This window comes from Vigna angularis, chromosome 9, assembly GCF_016808095.1.
Source record: "Vigna angularis cultivar LongXiaoDou No.4 chromosome 9, ASM1680809v1, whole genome shotgun sequence".
NCBI classification, from domain to species: domain Eukaryota; kingdom Viridiplantae; phylum Streptophyta; class Magnoliopsida; order Fabales; family Fabaceae; genus Vigna; species Vigna angularis.
The window spans coordinates 15,054,194-15,072,684 of record NC_068978.1 but is presented as its reverse complement, the minus strand read 5'-3'; the positions used below and the strand labels follow the sequence as shown (position 1 = coordinate 15,072,684).

Sequence of the window (18,491 nt, the reverse complement as noted above, 5' to 3'; positions counted from 1 at the left end):
AAATGGGTGGAAGCTAGAGCCACCAAAACTAACGATGCTCGGATTGTTGTAGATTTTGTTAGATCTCACTAATTTTGCAGGTTTGGAGTGCCCCGAGCAATTGTTAGTGATCAAGGAACCCATTTTTGCAACAGATCAATGCAAGCCTTGCTAAAGAAGTATGGGGTAATACACAGAGTCTCTACACCTTACCACCCCTAAACAAATGGGCAAGCGGAGATCTCAAACAGGGAGATTAAGAGGATTTTGGAGAAGATTGTCCAGCCCAATAGGAAAGATTGGAGCAATAGGTTGGACGATGCTCTTTGGGCCCATAGAACTGCCTCCAAAGCACCGATAGGAATGTCTCCCTACCGGATTGTCTTTGGAAAGGCATGTCATCTACCAATTGAGATTGAGCATCGGGCATACTGGGTTGTGAAGTCTTGCAACTTCTCCATGGACCAAGCTGGAGAGGAAAGAAAGTTGCAACTGAATGAATTGGATGAGATCCGATTGGAGGCCTATGAGAACTCGAAGTTCTACAAGGAAAGGACAAAGAAGTTTTGTGATAGTTTTATTGTTAGAAAGGACTTCGAGGTTGGCCAACAAGTTTTATTGTATAACTCTAGGCTCGGAATCATGGGGGGTAAGTTGAGATCAAAGTGGACTGGACCTTTTGTTGTGACTAATGTCTATCCTTATGGTGCAGTAAAGATCCAAGTACCATCCCCAGCTGAAAGCTTCAAGGTTAATGGGCATAAACTGAAGTCCTTCCTCAGCAATCCTTCTTTGTTGGATGCAGTAGTGGAGGAGACGTCTTTGGTCGACCCCGCCTCTCTTTCCCTCTGATTCATGGAGTTCTCTTTTCTCCTTCCCTCCTCACTTTTATTGCACTTGTTTATATCTTTTGACTGTTCTGATTGTTAATCTGATGATTGCGACACACTGAGGACATTGTGTAGTTTAAGTGTGGTCTATTAGGGGAGATTTTCCTTTGTTTAGGTCTTGTTTTCTAGGTAGTTTTTGTTGTGTCTTGTGTAATATTTTTCTTGTTTCTCTTGCTTTATGGACTTTATTTGGGTTGTAGACTTGTCATTTCCTTCACTTGATTGATACTTATGGTTTAAAATTCTTGTATTTCTTTGCTTGGGAAGATGATTATGATGTTTAAGAGGTTGATTTGATTATGACAAATACCCTGTGTGAGAATTGAGCCACTTTATGTTCTTTCTTGTGTGATATGACTCTTGATTCATTAGTGCAGTAAAGGGAAATAGCATCGGTTAATTTTGCTTATAGGCACCGGTTCTACAACCGAGGCATATACGGACGAGGTAAAAAGGGGGTGGCTTTATGCCTCGGTTCTGAACCGGGTTTAAACGAGATCAGATTATGCCTCGGTTCTTAGATAATCGAGGCAATAGCGTGTTTTTTTTTAGTATGCACAGTCCTCTTCTTCCTCTTCCTTGCACAATCCACTTCTTCATCTTCGTTGCACAGTCCACAGTCCAAACAAAACAATCCACAGTTCAAGCAAAATAGTCCACAGTCACAGCAAGTTATTGAATTTTCCTTCCCTTTCACAGAACCAAATAAAAAAAAATACATAACCAAATCTCAGAAGCAAGCACTCCAACACCAACTACACAAAAATCGCTCCCAAAATAACACAGAAAAAAAGTATGGGTTTTGATGCAATGAGCATTGCAGAGGTTGTCTGAGAACGATTTGGGGAAGAAGAGAGGCTCCTGCAAGGCCAAACCAGAACAGAGAGAAGAAAAGATGAAGGTTGATGCCTCCCCTTCTCGCAGAAATGCCATCGCTGCAGGATGCCCTTGCCGCGACCTCGCCACGACCTTGCCTCCACAGAAACCACCGCGATTCGTTCAACTCTTAGATCGACGAACCTCCCATCATCTCCAAGGCACCATCTTCTATGCTCGCCAAACGCCTTAGATCGGCGAGCCTCCCATCATCGCCGCCGAGGTACTCGTCTCCACCATCGCGCCTCCCCTCCGGAGCGCAAGCTGCTGCAATGGAGGAAAGAACCTCCTCGCGCCGTGGCTGCCAAGTGGAAGAAGAGAGATTCCCCTTTTTGTTTCTGCCTTTGCTGCGAGAGGAAAGAAAAGCGTTTCTGCTTTTGCTGTGAGAGTAGGTAATGTGCGAGAAGTAATAGGCCTTGGTTCTCCTTTAATCGAGTCAATAGAGGTAATAGGCCTCAGTTCTCCTTTAACCGAGTCAATACGCCAAAACACAGACCTCGGTTCCACCTTTAATCGAGTTAATAGGCTGTAATATGTGCTATATGCTTCGGTTCTCACTGAACCGAGGCATATAAATTCATCAAAACTACAAAATTGCCACCGCTTTCTGATAGGCTTCGGTTTTTCTTAGACCGAAGTCTATTAGGCGAGTTAAAAAGCATATTTTTTACTAGTGATTGCTTGCACATATGCCTTGGCTTGACTCTTTTTTATAACTCTTGATGGATATGCATGTTTGGAAGTGATAAAGACAATTTTGTTCTTGAGCCTCTCTAGCCAAATAAGCCTACCCTGTTCTAAACCTTTGATAACCCCTTTTGAGCCTATACATTCCCCATTTCTTTGTTTTGAAGCTCATACACTAGCCCTAAGTGAAAAACCATGATTACCTTAACCTTAGGGAATTTTAGAGCTTTGGAAGTGTCTTGGGAACAAGTTGGTCTCCCTGGGGATTCTGATGAATTAGCTAGTTGGTTCCTCTTCTTGTTTTGTTTTCGGAAATATGATTTATATCTTGTCTCTTACAGTTGTGTGTTAAAGAGAGAGAAAAGAAAAGACACAGGATGAGAAAAGAAAAAAATAGAGAAAAAAAAAATTGTGAACAATGGAGTCAAGAAGAGGATTGAATTAGAGGTTTTGGGTGTAATTTGACTGTGTTTACACTTGTTCCCCATTGCTCCTCTATTTCTTTTGGTTTGTAGCTTCTCAACCATATTTATCCTCCCTTATCCTTGGCCCCATTACATCCATAAAAGACCTTTTGATTTGAACATGCATATGTTTCTGAGTGTTGATTTTAGAGGCTCGCCAAGTCTGTTGTTGTTTGCTTTCTTGAGTGCATTGAGTTGACATTGTTTACCCTAGACACTTGAGAGAAACATTGATAGTGCATCTGTGAGGTTTTGATACTTTTGAATCACCTTTTGAGCTGATTGATCATTTTGTCATGATTGGAATTGCTTGGATGATTTTTGTGATTATCTGCTTTCTTTGAATATGTGTTGGGCACTGTCTACATCCTTCTTGGTCCAGATTCCTTGAGAACTGTGTAATTTTGTCTCTATCCTTGTTAGTCTTTGTTTTCTGTGTGCTGAGTTTGTGTCACTTGCCTGATGTCCTTTGAACTATTCCTTGATTTGCATCTTGATTTTGCTCAAGAGTGCAAAAGACTAAGTGTAGTCTATTTTGATGAGTCAATATTTTCTTGATTTCACTTAGTTTATTGTGCTAGAATTAATCAGGGAATTGTGCTTAAATGTCCGGTATTTTTCCGTTTTTGCTAACTGTGCTTAATTTGAGCAGAAATTCTTATTTTAATTAAATTGAATTATTTGAGCTAATTATTTTCATCATTGATTGTAGGAAAAATTTTGGAGATACATTTTTGGACATCAGGAAGAATGCCAAATAAATTCAAGACTCTCCACATAGACATTTAAGACTTAATTAAATTGTAATTTAGTAGTGTAGAATGTTTTTGGATTAACTTTTGTAGATTGTGCCAATTTTTGGCAAAATGAACTAGGCCCAAAAGTGGGGGTGGATGACTTGGCACCTTAGGGTTTTTTTTGTGTGGACCCCACCCTCATAAAATAGGACACACGGCCTTGGAGAAGGGCAGCCGCCACTTGCCACTTGTTTTTGGAGAGGTTTGGCTTTTGAACGTTTTTTTTAGAGTTTGGAGGGTTTTTACGCTGGTTTCTCATTGAATAAAAGAGGATTCAGCACTTTTGCATTGAGTACTCTTTTATCCTCTTGATTCCAACGCTGTCACAGCCAACATTGTTTGGCATTGAATTTTTTTTTTATTTTATTCTGCCATACACAAGGCACATCTTTCATCACATTCAATTTTCATTGGAAAAATGAAGAGCATGGTCTCCAGCACGGTCACGTCAAGGGGTTTTTCTTTCTTTAAAACTGAGGCACACATGATGGATTGAGATGGAATGCAACACGGACAGAGTGCACATGGTGACGTGCTGGAATGGAGAGTTTCAAAAGGCTTTTATCTTAATGCATTGAAATAGGAAATCATGGAGAGAAGCAGTGATTTATGTTTATTTTAGTTGCACGGTGACTTGCACACGTTGAGCAGAATGAAGAAGCGATGCTGGAATTGAAGCATGATGATTAGATGGTGTGAGGTGTGTCCGTGATGTGGAGCAAGGAAGAACTCGTTCATTTGCAAGGGAGAAGAGAAGCGTTGAGAAATAGTGATTCATAAGAGAAGTAAGGCACGGAAAGTGGATGGGTTGATTCACTTTTCATTTTAGATAAGGCACGGGATTCAAAGAAGGGCAGTGGTGTCACGTTTTGGAAGCAGCAGCACGTTTGTGAGGTGTCATGGCCTGGCTGAAGGAAAAAGAGGATTCATTCATCTTTCATTTGGAGGAATTTTGGCTTAATGGAGGGGTGCTTTGAGATGAAGAAGTGGAATTGGTGTCACGAATGTGCAAGGGAACGTGGAAGCAGAGATTAGAGAGGAGTAGAGTTGCATGGTTTACTCATTAAAAGTTCCTTATTTTTTTTAGTTTCACGCCTGTACCGAGATGCATGTGTTTACAATTCTCATGTTGAATGCTTGCTAACTTTTAAGTGATTTTTACTTATTCATCATTTGCTTCTTTCAACGCTCATTGTCACGGATGTTAAGTCTCACTCCTTTCAATTGGTTCACATTTTTGCATTGAATGTTTTATTCCAGTGTTTTCATTTACTTTAATGTTGTCTATTATGTTCAGTTGTGGTAATTAAATTGTGATGTTAGCTTAAGTGACCAATCATTTTAATTATGTGTTTGCATCTGTGTTTATGTTCGTGTTTTAATTTAGTCCATTTCTAATCACAAAAACACTTTCAAAACCCCCCTACTTAATGTTGACCTGATTCTCGAACCACAGTTTGGTCCTTGAGAGACGACCTAGGAGTCATTTCCTAGCACTATACTGCATTTTTAATGCACATCAAATTTGAATGGGCCGCGACAGCCCCATTAGAAAGGAAAAATAAAAAGAAAAGAAAATAGAACTCACTGTAAGGGAAAAAGGTTGGGAAAGATCTTCTTGAAAAGAGAACCTGTGAGTAATTGATAATTTCATAAATGTCTCTCTTAACTCAAGGAACTTTGCTGACCAGAAAAAACCAATTTCTTTCTTAGCCCAGCCAAGCTACAAGCCATGTAAAGCCCTTGTGATGACAACTTGCTTGTAAGTTTGTTTGATTATGGTTAAATGAAAAGCAAAATTAATTTGTGTGACAGTGTGATAGCAGAGTGAAAAAGGCACCAACACTATACACCTGTAAGGGAGTGAGATACTTTTGAATGCTTGAGTGATACACTTTTGAGTACTTAAGTGAAACACTTTCCTTGGTGAGGAATAGTTCTTTGAATTTCTGAATACATCTCTACTTGGTTGATTGATTGCTCTTAAGGATAGCATTTGTTGAACTGTTTGAGTATCACTTTAAGTTATTTGAGAGAAAGCATCTGTGCATCTTTACTTATATTCCTACGATTAGCTAATTTAAGTGATTACTTGTCTTAGAAAAAGATTTTGAAAAACTGCTGAACCATTGTGATATTTGTTGAGAGCTAAGTTACATTTTGTTTTGCTTGAGGACAAACAAAATTCTAAGTTTGGGGTTGTGATAACGGTTTAAAATACCGTTATCTGTGATATAATTTTGATACTAAATACATCCTTTTTGACTTAGAAACTTGCTTGGACTCATGCTTTTTCATTAAGTTGTGTGAATAAGAGAGTTTAGGTTGAATTTGATGATTTTATGACTAATTCTCTTTGTTTTGATAGAAAATGAGTTAATATAGGAAACAGAGATGAAGTGCTAAGGATATAGAGCTCAGAAAGGCCTAGAAAAGCACTAGAAGAGGGAACCGCATGAAGCTTGGGCGACCTGCAAAAGGCTTGAGCGTGGAAAAATCGATGTCCGCCGCCCAAGCGTCGGAGCCCCGAAGCTTGGGTGAAATTGGAGGCTCAAGCCCTACGAAAATTGACATCCATCGCTCGGGCGCCCAAGTACTTTAGTGAGTGACATTAACATTAATGCATAAGGAGGAATTCTTATATACATGAGAGGAAACTTGGTGAAATCTAACCCCAACAACATATTCATCTCATATTAAACAACATTCGTTCATCTTTGTGTTACTCTACTATTGATCAATTTGCATTCATATTTAATTTTCTATCTTTGCATTTTAAACCAATGATCTCGTTTATTTTAAGTCTTAATTAATTATTTATCACACGACTGTTTAGTGTCGAGAGTCCTCTGGGATACCATTTTATATTACTTGTGCGAATTGGTACACTTGTCAATCCATCAACAACAGGAAATGAGATTTCTGAAAACAATAAGGTCAAACAGTCTCTTCATGCACAATTTCACGTTAAGGATCTTGGAGAAGCCAAGTTCTTTTTGTGTCTAGAAATTGCACAATTTTCCAAAGGCATAGTGGTTAACTAACGCAAATATGCCTTAGAACTTTTATCATATTATGGTCTTCTCTATTATAAAGCAGTAACAAGACTCGTGGATAGCTTTGTTAAGTTGGGAGCTATTACTGACGAATCACTCTCAAGCATCCACAGTTATAGAAGATTGATAAGAAGACTTCTTTATCTTACAACTATATGGCCAAACATAGCTTTTGTGGTGAACAAACTTAGTCAATTCTTATTTGCCCCGCAGATCAACATCAAACAGTTGCTCAAAGAGTACTCCGCTATATTAAAGGCTCACCTGGGTGTGGTCGTTTATATCCATCATCAAACACTCACAAGCTCACCGCATACAATGACTTTGACTAGGCTGGTTGCATTGACTATAGAAAATCAATTACTGATATTGTTTATACATTGGTTCCTCTTTAATCTCGTGGCGATCCAAGAAGCAAACTACTGCAGCACGATCCTCATGTGAAGCTGAGTATTTGCAGCAATAGTGTGTGAAGTACAATGGATCTCTTATCTTCTGCAGGATTCACAAGTTAGTGAACATTCTCCTGTGTCTCTTTTTTGTGACAACCACTCAGCAATTCATATTGCTCATAATCCCAATTTCCATGAACGTACAAAACATATTGAGTTGGATTGTCACATTGTTCCGGAAAAACTAAACCAAGGCCTTATTCATCTTCTACCTATCCCTTCATCACAACAATTGGATGACATTTAAACAAAACCTTTGACATCTGCACCTTTTAGATCTATTTTTTCCAAACTCGGAATGCTTAATATACATTATCCAATTTGACGGGGGCTAATACACGTCATTTAGTCAAATTAGTTTCTAACTAATTTATATTTGTTATAGTACTTGCTTATCTTCATTTGCTATTTATTCTGTTTCCTTACTTTAAGGTTTGTTACTTCCTTTCATGTATATATATATATATATATATATATATATATATATATATATATATATATATATATATATATATATATATATATATATATATATATATATATATATATATATATATATATATATATATATATATATAACCCTTTACACAGTTATGCATGGTGATTCAATAAATAAGATTATTCTTTTATAGTTTCCAATTTAAATTGTTAATTTGTTAAGGTATGTAGTGATACTATTATTAGTGTTTCTTGTTCTAAATAAATTCCAAAATCAATCTAAATTTAAATATTATCAACTTCTTATACTTGTCTAAATATTGACAATCATTATTCTAGACAGACCATAGCTTCTCATATTCAAATCTGCAAGGCAAAAAGCCTAAAATTCTCATACTCGTCTTGGACAGACCATAGGCCCCAGACTCAAGTCTTCAAGGTGAAAAGTCTAAACTTCTCATACTTGTCTATAAATAGAGATTCATTATCATGAAGAGACCAAATTTTATCCTTAAAAAGTGCATTAAAGTGAACAAAATTCATTTGCTAAACCAAACACCAAGGTGAATGAAATTCATCCACTAAACCAAACACTAAGACAAACAAAATTTATTCACTAAATCACATAATGAGGCAACCAAAATTTATCCCCTAAATCACACATTGGCACGATTGTAATTTATTGGCTAAACCATGAATTGAGGCAAACAAAATTTATTCACTAAATTTCTAGACACTAAGGTCAAGTGATTAATTCTAAAAAATTTCCTAACACTAAAGGTCAACGAATTAACTCCGATAAATTTCCTGGCACTTAGGTAATCATTGATATTGGTTCAATGGCACAGTCTTTTGAAATTAGTCTCACATAGTTTAATATCATAAAAAATATAAAAATTTCAAAAGCTCTTAAACATATTAAATATATATTTGAAAAGTAGAAAAATTGTAAAAGGTTGCAAATGTAAATTATTGCTCCATTAATTCATCGAGATTAGCCAAAAACACTTGTATCCAACAATTATATATTTACCTTTTTATTATAAAAATATATTTTTAATTTTAAAGAAAATATTTAATTTACCAATCTATATTCTCTCACCTGTTGTAGTAGGGCATAATTATGTGTTTCTGTTTATTGTGTTTTATTTCTGTATGTAGAGGGCGACCTTTGTTGTTTTGTTACTTGCTTTTTTGAGATTCAGACGTCGAGCTTCGTGATTTTTGTGGCGGTAGAAGTGTTGTTGGGCAAATGTTTTGGTTTTGGTTTGGAGTTTAAAGAAAGATATTGAATTACAGGGTAGTAGTTTGATTTTTTAGGGAAATGTTATCGGATTTGATGGTTTTTATACAAAATTTATTCACTAGTATAGAAAGCCTTTTTATACCACATTTTTATATGGGTTATAATTTACCAAGTATAAAAAGTTATGTGGTGGCAGTATTTTAAATACGTGAAATCTTTCTATACCGGTTGGACCCAGAAGCAATATAGAAAGTGACATGATAACAAAACTATAATAAATTACAAAGATTTTGTATACTAGTTAGACCCAAAAGTGGTATAGAAAGTGACACAATGACAAAACTGTAATAAATTACAAAGTGTTTCTATATTGGTTAAACCTGGAACTGGTATAAAAAGTGGCACGATGACAAATCTATAATATTGGAGAAGAGTTTCTATACTTTTTAGTCATTATAACCGATTAGAATGTTTAATCCTCCTTTTTACATCCCTTTGGCGCTTCACTTTCATTCACGCTTCATCTATTTGCTTCTCTACATTGCACATGCCTTTATTTCTCTACATTGCATTTTCATTTGCTCCTTACTTTTATTTGTCATTGACCCTCGTCATTGCTCATTGGTTGCTCTCATGTTGTGCTGACATTGCTTATGTTGTAGTGGCGTTGCTCATGTTGTGGTGGTGTTGTTGTTGTTGTGGCTGACACATTCCCTCCTTCCTATCGCACTGAAGCTCTTGTGTTGGCATTGCTCATGTTGTAGATGCTCACTCATGTTTAGGGTTTTGGTGAAACACAAATGAAGCATTCTCTATCGTAGTGGGTGGCACATTCCCTCATTTCTCTTATGTTGTTGTTGTCATGGTGTGTGGCTCGCTGATTGTTGCATGTTCTCCTTATGTAGGGTTTTGGTGAAGCACAACTCAAGTAAGGTTTGATTAATACTTACCTATATTTACTGTTGAGGATCCTGAGTTTATTGGTATTTACTGTTATATTCTTCACAACCACATTTCAAAAAGTTCTCACAAATGCAGTAGTTTTTAAGCTTAATGTCATTAATATTCAACATTAGACGTGTTAAAATAGAATGACTTAGTTTCTCACACCAAGAGGGGGGTGAATTGGTGAAGTGTAAAAATAAAAGCTTTCAAAAACTATTTCACCAAATAAGATGTTTTTACACTTTTCTTGAATCGCAAGTTAAAAGATATGCAATGCAACAATAAACTTAATCGAATATAAAGACAACGTAATCGACTTAATAAAATAGTGTAGGGATCAGAAAATTCAAACGCTGATTTTTATACTGGTTCGGCCAACTTGCCTACATCTAGTGTCCTTCCAATCACAGGAAGCAAATTCACTATAAGGATCAAGGTTTTTACAAAGACCTCACGACAAAAGTGTAAAACACCTCTCTAACCCTCTAATCTAAATATAGGCAATAACCAAACTAGACCAACAACAAGAACACCCTCTTCTGTTGTCTATCCCTTTGAGGCACCCTCAAAGTCAAGAACACAGTTATTCTTCCTACAAACACCACAGGGAATCCAAGCCAATCTTCAGAGATTGCAAATCCTGATCACGCAGAATACACCCAGTTGTGCAGATTGATCAAACATTTCAAATCAGCAAGCATTGCTTCTCAAGAAACCTCAAGTCTTTGATCATCACAGTCACTTGCATCATCATCAAAATTACTTCAAAGATACAATGCTTTCACATTGGTAAGACACTAAACATTGAGTCTACTACTGTTCAATATAATCTTTCATCTTGTTCTAACCATGGTCAACCTCCAACTAAATATAAACCACACTTCCAAGCCAAAGTTAAATATCTCATTACTAAATATGTGTCATCTCACAGGTTATCCCAGTCATATAATTCCTTGTAATATACAAGAAGCTTTGGCAGAACCTAGATGGACCAGAACAATGGTTGATGAGATGAAAGCTTTAGAAAAAACAACACTTGGGGTCTTGTGTCCTTACCAAGAGGGAAAAAAATGGTGGGCTGCAAATGGATATTTACAATTAAGCATAAAGTTGATGGAACTATTAAAGTATAAAACACGACTTGTGGCTAAAAGTTACACTCAATCTTATGGTGTAGATTACTAAGAGAGGTTCGCACCGGTGGCCAAACTCAACACTGTGAGAATACTTCTCTCGCTAGCAGCAAACCAAGATTGGCCTCTTCTACAATTAGATGTGAAAAATGCTTTCACACAAGGATAAATTTCAGAAGAAATTTATATGGATTCTCCACCAGGCATGGCAGATTCAATTGGAATGAAGGTTTGCAAATTAAATAAGGCTTTACATGGATTAAAATAATCCCCAAGAGCATGGTTTGGAAGGTTTACCAAGTCTGTGAATGTTTTTGAATATAGAGCATGTAACTCTTATCACACCTTATTTTTTAAGAGAGGAAAAAGAAAAATTACAGCTTTGATTATATATGTACATGACATGATTGTTACAGGAAATGACTAAGATGAGATTTCTAGTTTACAACAATACCTTGCATCTGAATTTGAGATGAAACAACTTGGAAACCTTAAATAATTTTTGGATATTGAAGTGGCTAGGTCAAAACATGGTATTTTCCTATGCCAAAGAAAATATATTATTGACTTACTATCGAAAACTGGGTTGCTTGGGAGTAAACCAGTTGATACACCAATTGAATAAAATCATAAACTCTTTCAATGCTCAAATTGAACAAGTAGAGACAGAGGGAGATACTAAAGGCTGGTAGGAAAATTAATTTATTTGTTCCATACACGCCTAAATATTACCTATGCATTGAATGTTGTTAGTCAATTTATGCATGACCCACGAAAGCTTCATAAGGATGTTATGGAAAAGATTTTGAGATATTTGAAGCCTACTCCTGGAAAAGGAATTTTGTTCTTAAATCATGGAAACTTAAAGGTAGAAGGGTACACTGATGCAGATTGGGCAGATTCAAAAGATGATAAAAGATCTACCTCTGGATATTTTACTTTTGTAGGAGGGAATCTTGTAACTTGAAGGAGTAAAAAACAACCTGTAGTAGCAAGATCTAGTTCTAAAGCAGAACTTAGAGGCATGAAACTAGGTGTATATGAACTTTTGTTGATTAAAAATGTGTTATCAGATTTGAGCTTTAAACCATTTGAAGCTATGATTTTGTACTCTCACAATACGTCGGCTATAACAATTGCTCACAATCTTGTGCAACATGATATAACAAAGCATTTGGAGATTGATAAACATTTCATCAAAGAGAAGCTTGAAGTTGGAATAATTTCCTTTCCTTTTGTAAGATCAGAATTGTAGTTGACTGATGTTCTCACCAAAAGAGTATCAAGCAGATTGTTTAATGAGTCTATATTCAAGTTGGAAATGTGTGATATTTATGCATCAACTTGAGTGTGGGTGTTAAGATATGTCAAATATTCTATTATTAAGTATTAGATAATTAAATATTATGTTGGCTATAATTTAGGCATTATTATAATTTGTGCAGATGTGTGCAGTTATCATTCCTTTAATAGATGAGAAATTATAAGATCCTTATATATATATATATATATATATATATATATATATATATATATATGTTACCCTACTCTTTGAAATTATGCATTAGAATTATTCTTTAAATCTTTTTATATATTTCTCTCGCAATCTTGATTAGGTACATGTCATGAAGGTTTGTTCAATTATGACTAAGAAAGGGTAATTACGTTGTGCCATTTTCTAATGTTTTAGTTCTTTACGAGAGTATAAAAATGTTTGAAATGTTCATTCTTAAATTAAGAAATTTAGAAATATATTATGGACTCTACTATTATAAATGTATTTTAAACCTAAAATAATTACATAATTAACTCAAAATATTTAATAAAAATGAACTTGTAGATTTTCGAATTGCATAATTTTAAAATATATGTTAAATTAATTGCTAGAAATATATTTTAAATTACATAATTTACAATGAAAATGAATTTTAAATTGTATATTCTAAAATACAATCTCATGTTGTAAAATTAAAAATATATTTTGAAGTTATGAATTATACAATTTGGTAGATCATGAAGTATGGAATGTTTCTAACAGGGTAAATTTGATTTTGTTTTATACTTATAAGGTTGTAAGAAGAAATTATGAGGTGTAGGAAGAAAGTACACCTAGAAGGAAAATAATAAAGAAGTGGTAAGAAAATACCTATAGAAAAAAGCCCATAAGAAAATAGAAAAGCGCAAAGAGTATTTCTTCCTACAATACTCCACATTTCTTTTTTATTCCCACATTGTTTTAAAATTTCAAAACTATCTCCTATATTTTAAAAAACTTTACATCCCACGTTTCTTTTCTTAACAAATTTTAAAATTTGTTGAAGAAAATATCATCCAATAAATTTTGAAATTTATTAAGTGTTTAATAAATTTTGAAATTTATTTAAACTTTCAAAAAATCTTTCGTCAAATTTCAAAATTTGTTGAAAGATTTTTTCTTTAACAAATTTCAAAATTAGTTGAATAATTTTTTTAATAAATATCAAAATTTGTTGAGAGATATTTTAAAAACTTTTAACAAATTTTGAAATTTATTGAAAAAGAATTTTTTTAATCCGAAAATGCAGAAAAAATGAAATGTAAAATGCTCTGAACTAAATATATAAAAATATATTATAATAATTAAAAAACATTAATTTTATTTACTCTTTTGTAGTCATTAAATTGTAATAATTAAAATTTTTACCCAAATTATTTTTTTCTCACATATTACCATTTATCTATACTTCCAGATTTGTTTTACATTGTATTTTTTTTCAATTTTATTCTTTAAATAATTGTTATTTTAATTAAAATAATTATATTTTTAAACAACTGGTAATCTAAATTTAATTATTTTATAATAAAATAATTATTTTACTATTTTACTTTTTTTAATAATTATTTTTTCAATTCAAATAATTATTTATAATAAGTAATTATTTAAAATAAAAAGTTATTTAATAATAAAAAATTATATATTTCCACCCTAAAAAGCACGAGATCTGACTCTTACATTTCAACTCTAAAGTCCAATCCTCGGCTGGAAAACGAGGAAGAAGGAACAAAAATTAGGTTTCGAGATTGCAAGATATCAAAAAAGGTTTACGCCGCCAACACCATAAAACCTCAATCATCCTCGTCGTCCTTCCTCTTTCAAGCACCGCAATCTCTCTGTGTCTCTGTCTCTGTCTCCGCCGCCATGTCTTCTGCCTCCGTCCCTGATTCTGTGTCCTATGACACCCCCAAAAGCAAATCCCTAACTGAACAACGACCCATCACTGGCGACAAAAGTGATTCCGATCTAAACCCCTCACACCAAGGTGGGGATTCGGGGAAGCAGAATAAGCGGAAGAGAAATGATGAGTCCCAGAGGAGAGAGACGAAGAGGCACAAGGCCATTGAACACTTTTCATCAAGGAGAAAAGAAGAAGCGGAAAAAGAAAAAGGAGATGTTGTGCCTCCCTCTACAATGTCTCCTAGGCTTCGGGACAGGGGACTTGAATCCAAATTTCCCATTCGCGATGATCACTATGTGCGTCACACCGATCAGGTCTCTCCATATTTTCATATCCCAATCACTTGTTATTATTGCTTATACAGGGTTCAATTTTTTTTATTATATTTAGGACCTTTATTTCAATGTGCATAGTTAGTTTTCTGGATGGATCTGTAACGTGCTTTGCTGCTTTTGACTTGTTTAATATTATCTGAATTGTCTCGGAGCTGTCGTGTAGGATAAAATTTTTCCCTTTGTGTTGTCCACATATCTCGCTTCATGAGTTAATTTTGTTTCAAAAGTGGCTTAAGAGGAAATGAACGTAATTGTATATGATTATTGATGTGTGATGTGTGGTTGACTGTGTTTTGATTCTGCTGGAAATGTCTAATGGGGTTAGCTTTGTTGGCTCACGAGAGCTAATGATGTCATGAGATTACCGAAATGGTTATTGAAATGTCAAATGCTTGTTAACTTGGTATTGGAAGGGATTAATAGTAATCGTATTTACAGATGACCGCAACAATGTCCATTAAAAAAAACTACTTGTGAGATAGAGTTAACTATATTTATAAATTTCCTCAGATCTTCCCCTCATTGCTCATTATTGCAACCTTTTTGATATATGTTTAAAGTCATCTGTGAATTCTCATTTACAGACATGGCCATCTAAAGACGGAGGTAGAGTGCATGGTGATAGACACATACCATCTTCTGCACATGTCATTTCTAATGCACCAAGTCCACCTGATACTTCTAATACTACTCCAGTGGTACAACCTTCGTCATCATTCTCTGGGAAGACACCACTACCTAAGCCAGCACCATTGCAACCACCAGATAAGACCTTAAGTGAAAATTGTAAGGTCGACTACCATAAACCACGAATGTTGGAGCAAAATGATGAGAAACATCAGAAGAATAAGAGGGTATGTGAAGAATTAGTACAAAGGAGCAGCACTATACATGGAAAACAGAGTGGCCAGGTTGATATCTCTCGATTAAATTTAGAAGATCATACTAAGAAAGTTCAGAAGTCTGAAAGAAACAGATGCTCTACACAAGATATTGCCTCTGGGTTTATGGATGATAACAACACGAGGGACATACAGCTTCACAGTAATGTGGAAACCATTTCTGAAGTTCCAGTTGAAGCTTCTGAGGGGAAAAGCAGGGAGAAAGGAGATAAATACATGGGAACTAATGATGGTTCAAAGCAACCTGCAAATAGTGTGTCTGTTAGAAATGACTTGTGTGATGTTAAATCTGAGTCACAATTTGTTCACAAGAGTCATGTGACTGGGAGAAACCATTTGTCAAAACCAAGGCACACTCGTGATGATGTTAAATCTGAGTCACAATTTGTTCACAAGAGTCATGTGACTGGGAGAAACCATTTGTCAAAACCAAGGCACACTCGTGATGACCACATTTTGCGCAGAGAAGATGACCACATTTTGCGCAGAGAAGATAAGCACATTTTGCGCAGAGAAGATGACCACATTTTGTGCAGAGAAGATGACCACATTTTGCGCAGAGAAGATAAGCACATTTTGCGCAGTAAAGGCAAGCACATTTTGCCCAGGGGGGATAAGCGAGCTGTGTCTAGAAAGCCCTTGCGGCCTCAAGGACTTTACCGACCTGACATCAATGCCACGTTGAATGCAAAAAGTGTTGAATTGCGAAGACCTGGTGGTAAAAATCCAATGCCTTTTACATGTGATACTTGCCATCTTAAGCTTTTGTCAAGACAAGGTTACGACGCCCATATAAAAGAGTTTACTCACATCCGTAAAGTAGAGGAGGTTAGTAAAAGAGTTATAAACCTCAAGCAGGCGGTGTCTGATGCAATTAATATTCTAGTTCAACGAGGTGATGGTAATAGTGCACTTTTTGTTGAGCTCCTGACGACTGTTCTATCTAAAACACAAGTTACAATAACAGAACCAGCACACACATCTGTTGATGGACCAAGTTCTGAACCCCAGTTATTGCAATCAGAAATCCAAGCACATGTTGATATTGAAGATTCTTCCGGCAAAACAAAAACTGAGCTGGCAGTGGATGTTGAGATACCGGGGGCACCCACATCTATGGCTGGACCAAGTTATGAAGCCCAGTTGTTGCAGTCACAAGTATCAGAAATCAAAGCTCGTGTTGAGAAGGAAAATCCTTCCCGTGAAACAAAACCTCGGCTTGTGGTAGCCGCTGAGATATTGGCACCCACATCTATGACTGGACCAAGTTGTGAACCTCAGTTGTTGCAGACACAAGGTTCAGAAATCAAAACACATGTTGAGATGGAAAATGCTTCTGGTGAAACAAAAGCTGAGCTGGCCATGGCTGCTGATATACCATCTCCCGCATCTATGTCTGGACCAAGTTATGAACCTCTGTTGTTGCGGACTCAAGCATCAGATACCAAAGCTCATGTTGGCATTGAAAATCCTTCAGGCGAAATAGAAATTGAGCTTGCCGTGACTGCAGAGGTACCTGCACCCACATCTATGACCGGAGTAAGTCATGAACCCCAGTTATTGAAGGCCCAAGTATCAGAAAGTAAAAAACATGTTGAGATAGAAAATCTTTCAGACGAAACAAAAACTGTTACCTGTCCCACTGAGGTCAAAAGCTAAGGCAGGTGCAAGTGTCAGCGCCCAAAGTGGAGAGGGTTCTGAAACTAAAAGGCTGTAAAATTTCCTCAAGATGGTTCAGTTGTGATACCCGCTTCTACCCAAGCTTTTTTATGACCAAATACCTTCGGAATATGTAGTTCCCATTGCTTGGTAGGACTAAAGAATACTCAACTATTCTCTCCCGCACTTCAATTTTTTCATTTTCGGGGCTTCAAAGATATTTACATATTTTCTTGGGATATGAATTTTGCCGGTCAATGCAATGTTAGGATGTCCCAAAAGTTTTTTTTTTTCTGCAGTAGCACGTGTGCTTTTTTATATTCTCAATATAGCACATTGTAAAGAATATTTACCCTGATAACGTGGTTTTCCTGTAGAGAACTTTTTAGTTAGAAATCTGAACTTGTTTTTTTAAAACTATAATTTTTATATTTAATTCTTGTAGTATTAAAGTATAGTTTTAAAAAGAGTTATATTTATTAGATTAACAACATATTTATATTTATGGTTGGATGCTGTAAAATTGAATTTTAAATGTACAATTAAGTATTTTTAAATATTGAAATAAGAAACTAGAAGAAAAATAAATTAATTAAGAAATGCAGAACATTTAAGTGTAAGTTAATGTAGCCATGGTTGATTTCTAGTTTTATTTAAAATTAGAGAAATTAAAAATTAAATTCAATGTATAGATTATTAAAAATTAAAAATAAGTGTGCAATTGATTTAGTGAAAACTTATTATAAAGAAAAAAATTATTCAATTACAATTATGTTTTAAAGAAATCTTTTGTTTTTCAATTACAATTATGTTTTAAATAAACATTGTTATGTATAATTGCTGGATTCAATAAACTGGGAGTTCACAATGGAATATGAGTCCGACCTGTGCTTCTAGCCGAGGTAGCCCAATTCCAACCTGTTTATATTTAATATAATTACAAAATAATTATAAAAGAAAAAAAAAACATTTAGGTATAATTACAAAACAATTTTTATTTAAAGTATAATTGTAATTGAATAATTTTTTTTCCTTTATAATAAGTTTTCACTAAATCAATTGCACCTTTATTTTTAATCTATAATTTTTAATAACCTATACATTGAATTTAATTTCTCTAATTTTAAATAAAACTAGAAATCAACAATTGCTACATTAACTTGAACTTAATGTTATGTATTTATTTATTAATTTATTTTTCATCTAGTTTTGTTTAATATTTAAAAATAATTAATTATACATTTTAAAAATTCTATTTTACAACATCTAACCATAAAAATAAATATATTGTTAATCTAATAAACATATAACTCTTTTTAAAATTATAATTTAATACTACAAAAATTTTAAGGTATAATCATCTTGGATGTCCTTATTTTTGCGCAATCTTCTCAAATAGATCCTCCCATATTATTTG

The 18,491-nt window shown here is 34.8% G+C and overlaps 1 protein-coding gene across 1 annotated transcript; it reads left to right on the top strand.

Moving 5' to 3' along the window:
* The first annotated feature begins 13,952 nt into the window (after window positions 1-13,952).
* On the top strand, window positions 13,953-17,491 carry LOC108346504 (uncharacterized). Its single transcript, XM_017585580.2, has 2 exons — window positions 13,953-14,492; window positions 15,098-17,491. Exons 1-2 carry the CDS (start codon window positions 14,142-14,144, stop codon window positions 17,072-17,074), a joined length of 2,328 nt encoding a protein of 775 aa, XP_017441069.2. The 5' UTR covers window positions 13,953-14,141; the 3' UTR covers window positions 17,075-17,491.
* Window positions 17,492-18,491: the final 1,000 nt, after the last annotated feature.

Coding starts and splice junctions, on each gene's coding strand:
- LOC108346504 (XM_017585580.2), top strand. CDS start 14,142: ATGTCTTCTGCCTCCGTCCCTGATTCTGTGTCCTATGACACCCCCAAA. Junction 14,493..15,097: donor ATGTGCGTCACACCGATCAG/GTCTCTCCATAT, acceptor TCTCATTTACAG/ACATGGCCATCTAAAGACGG.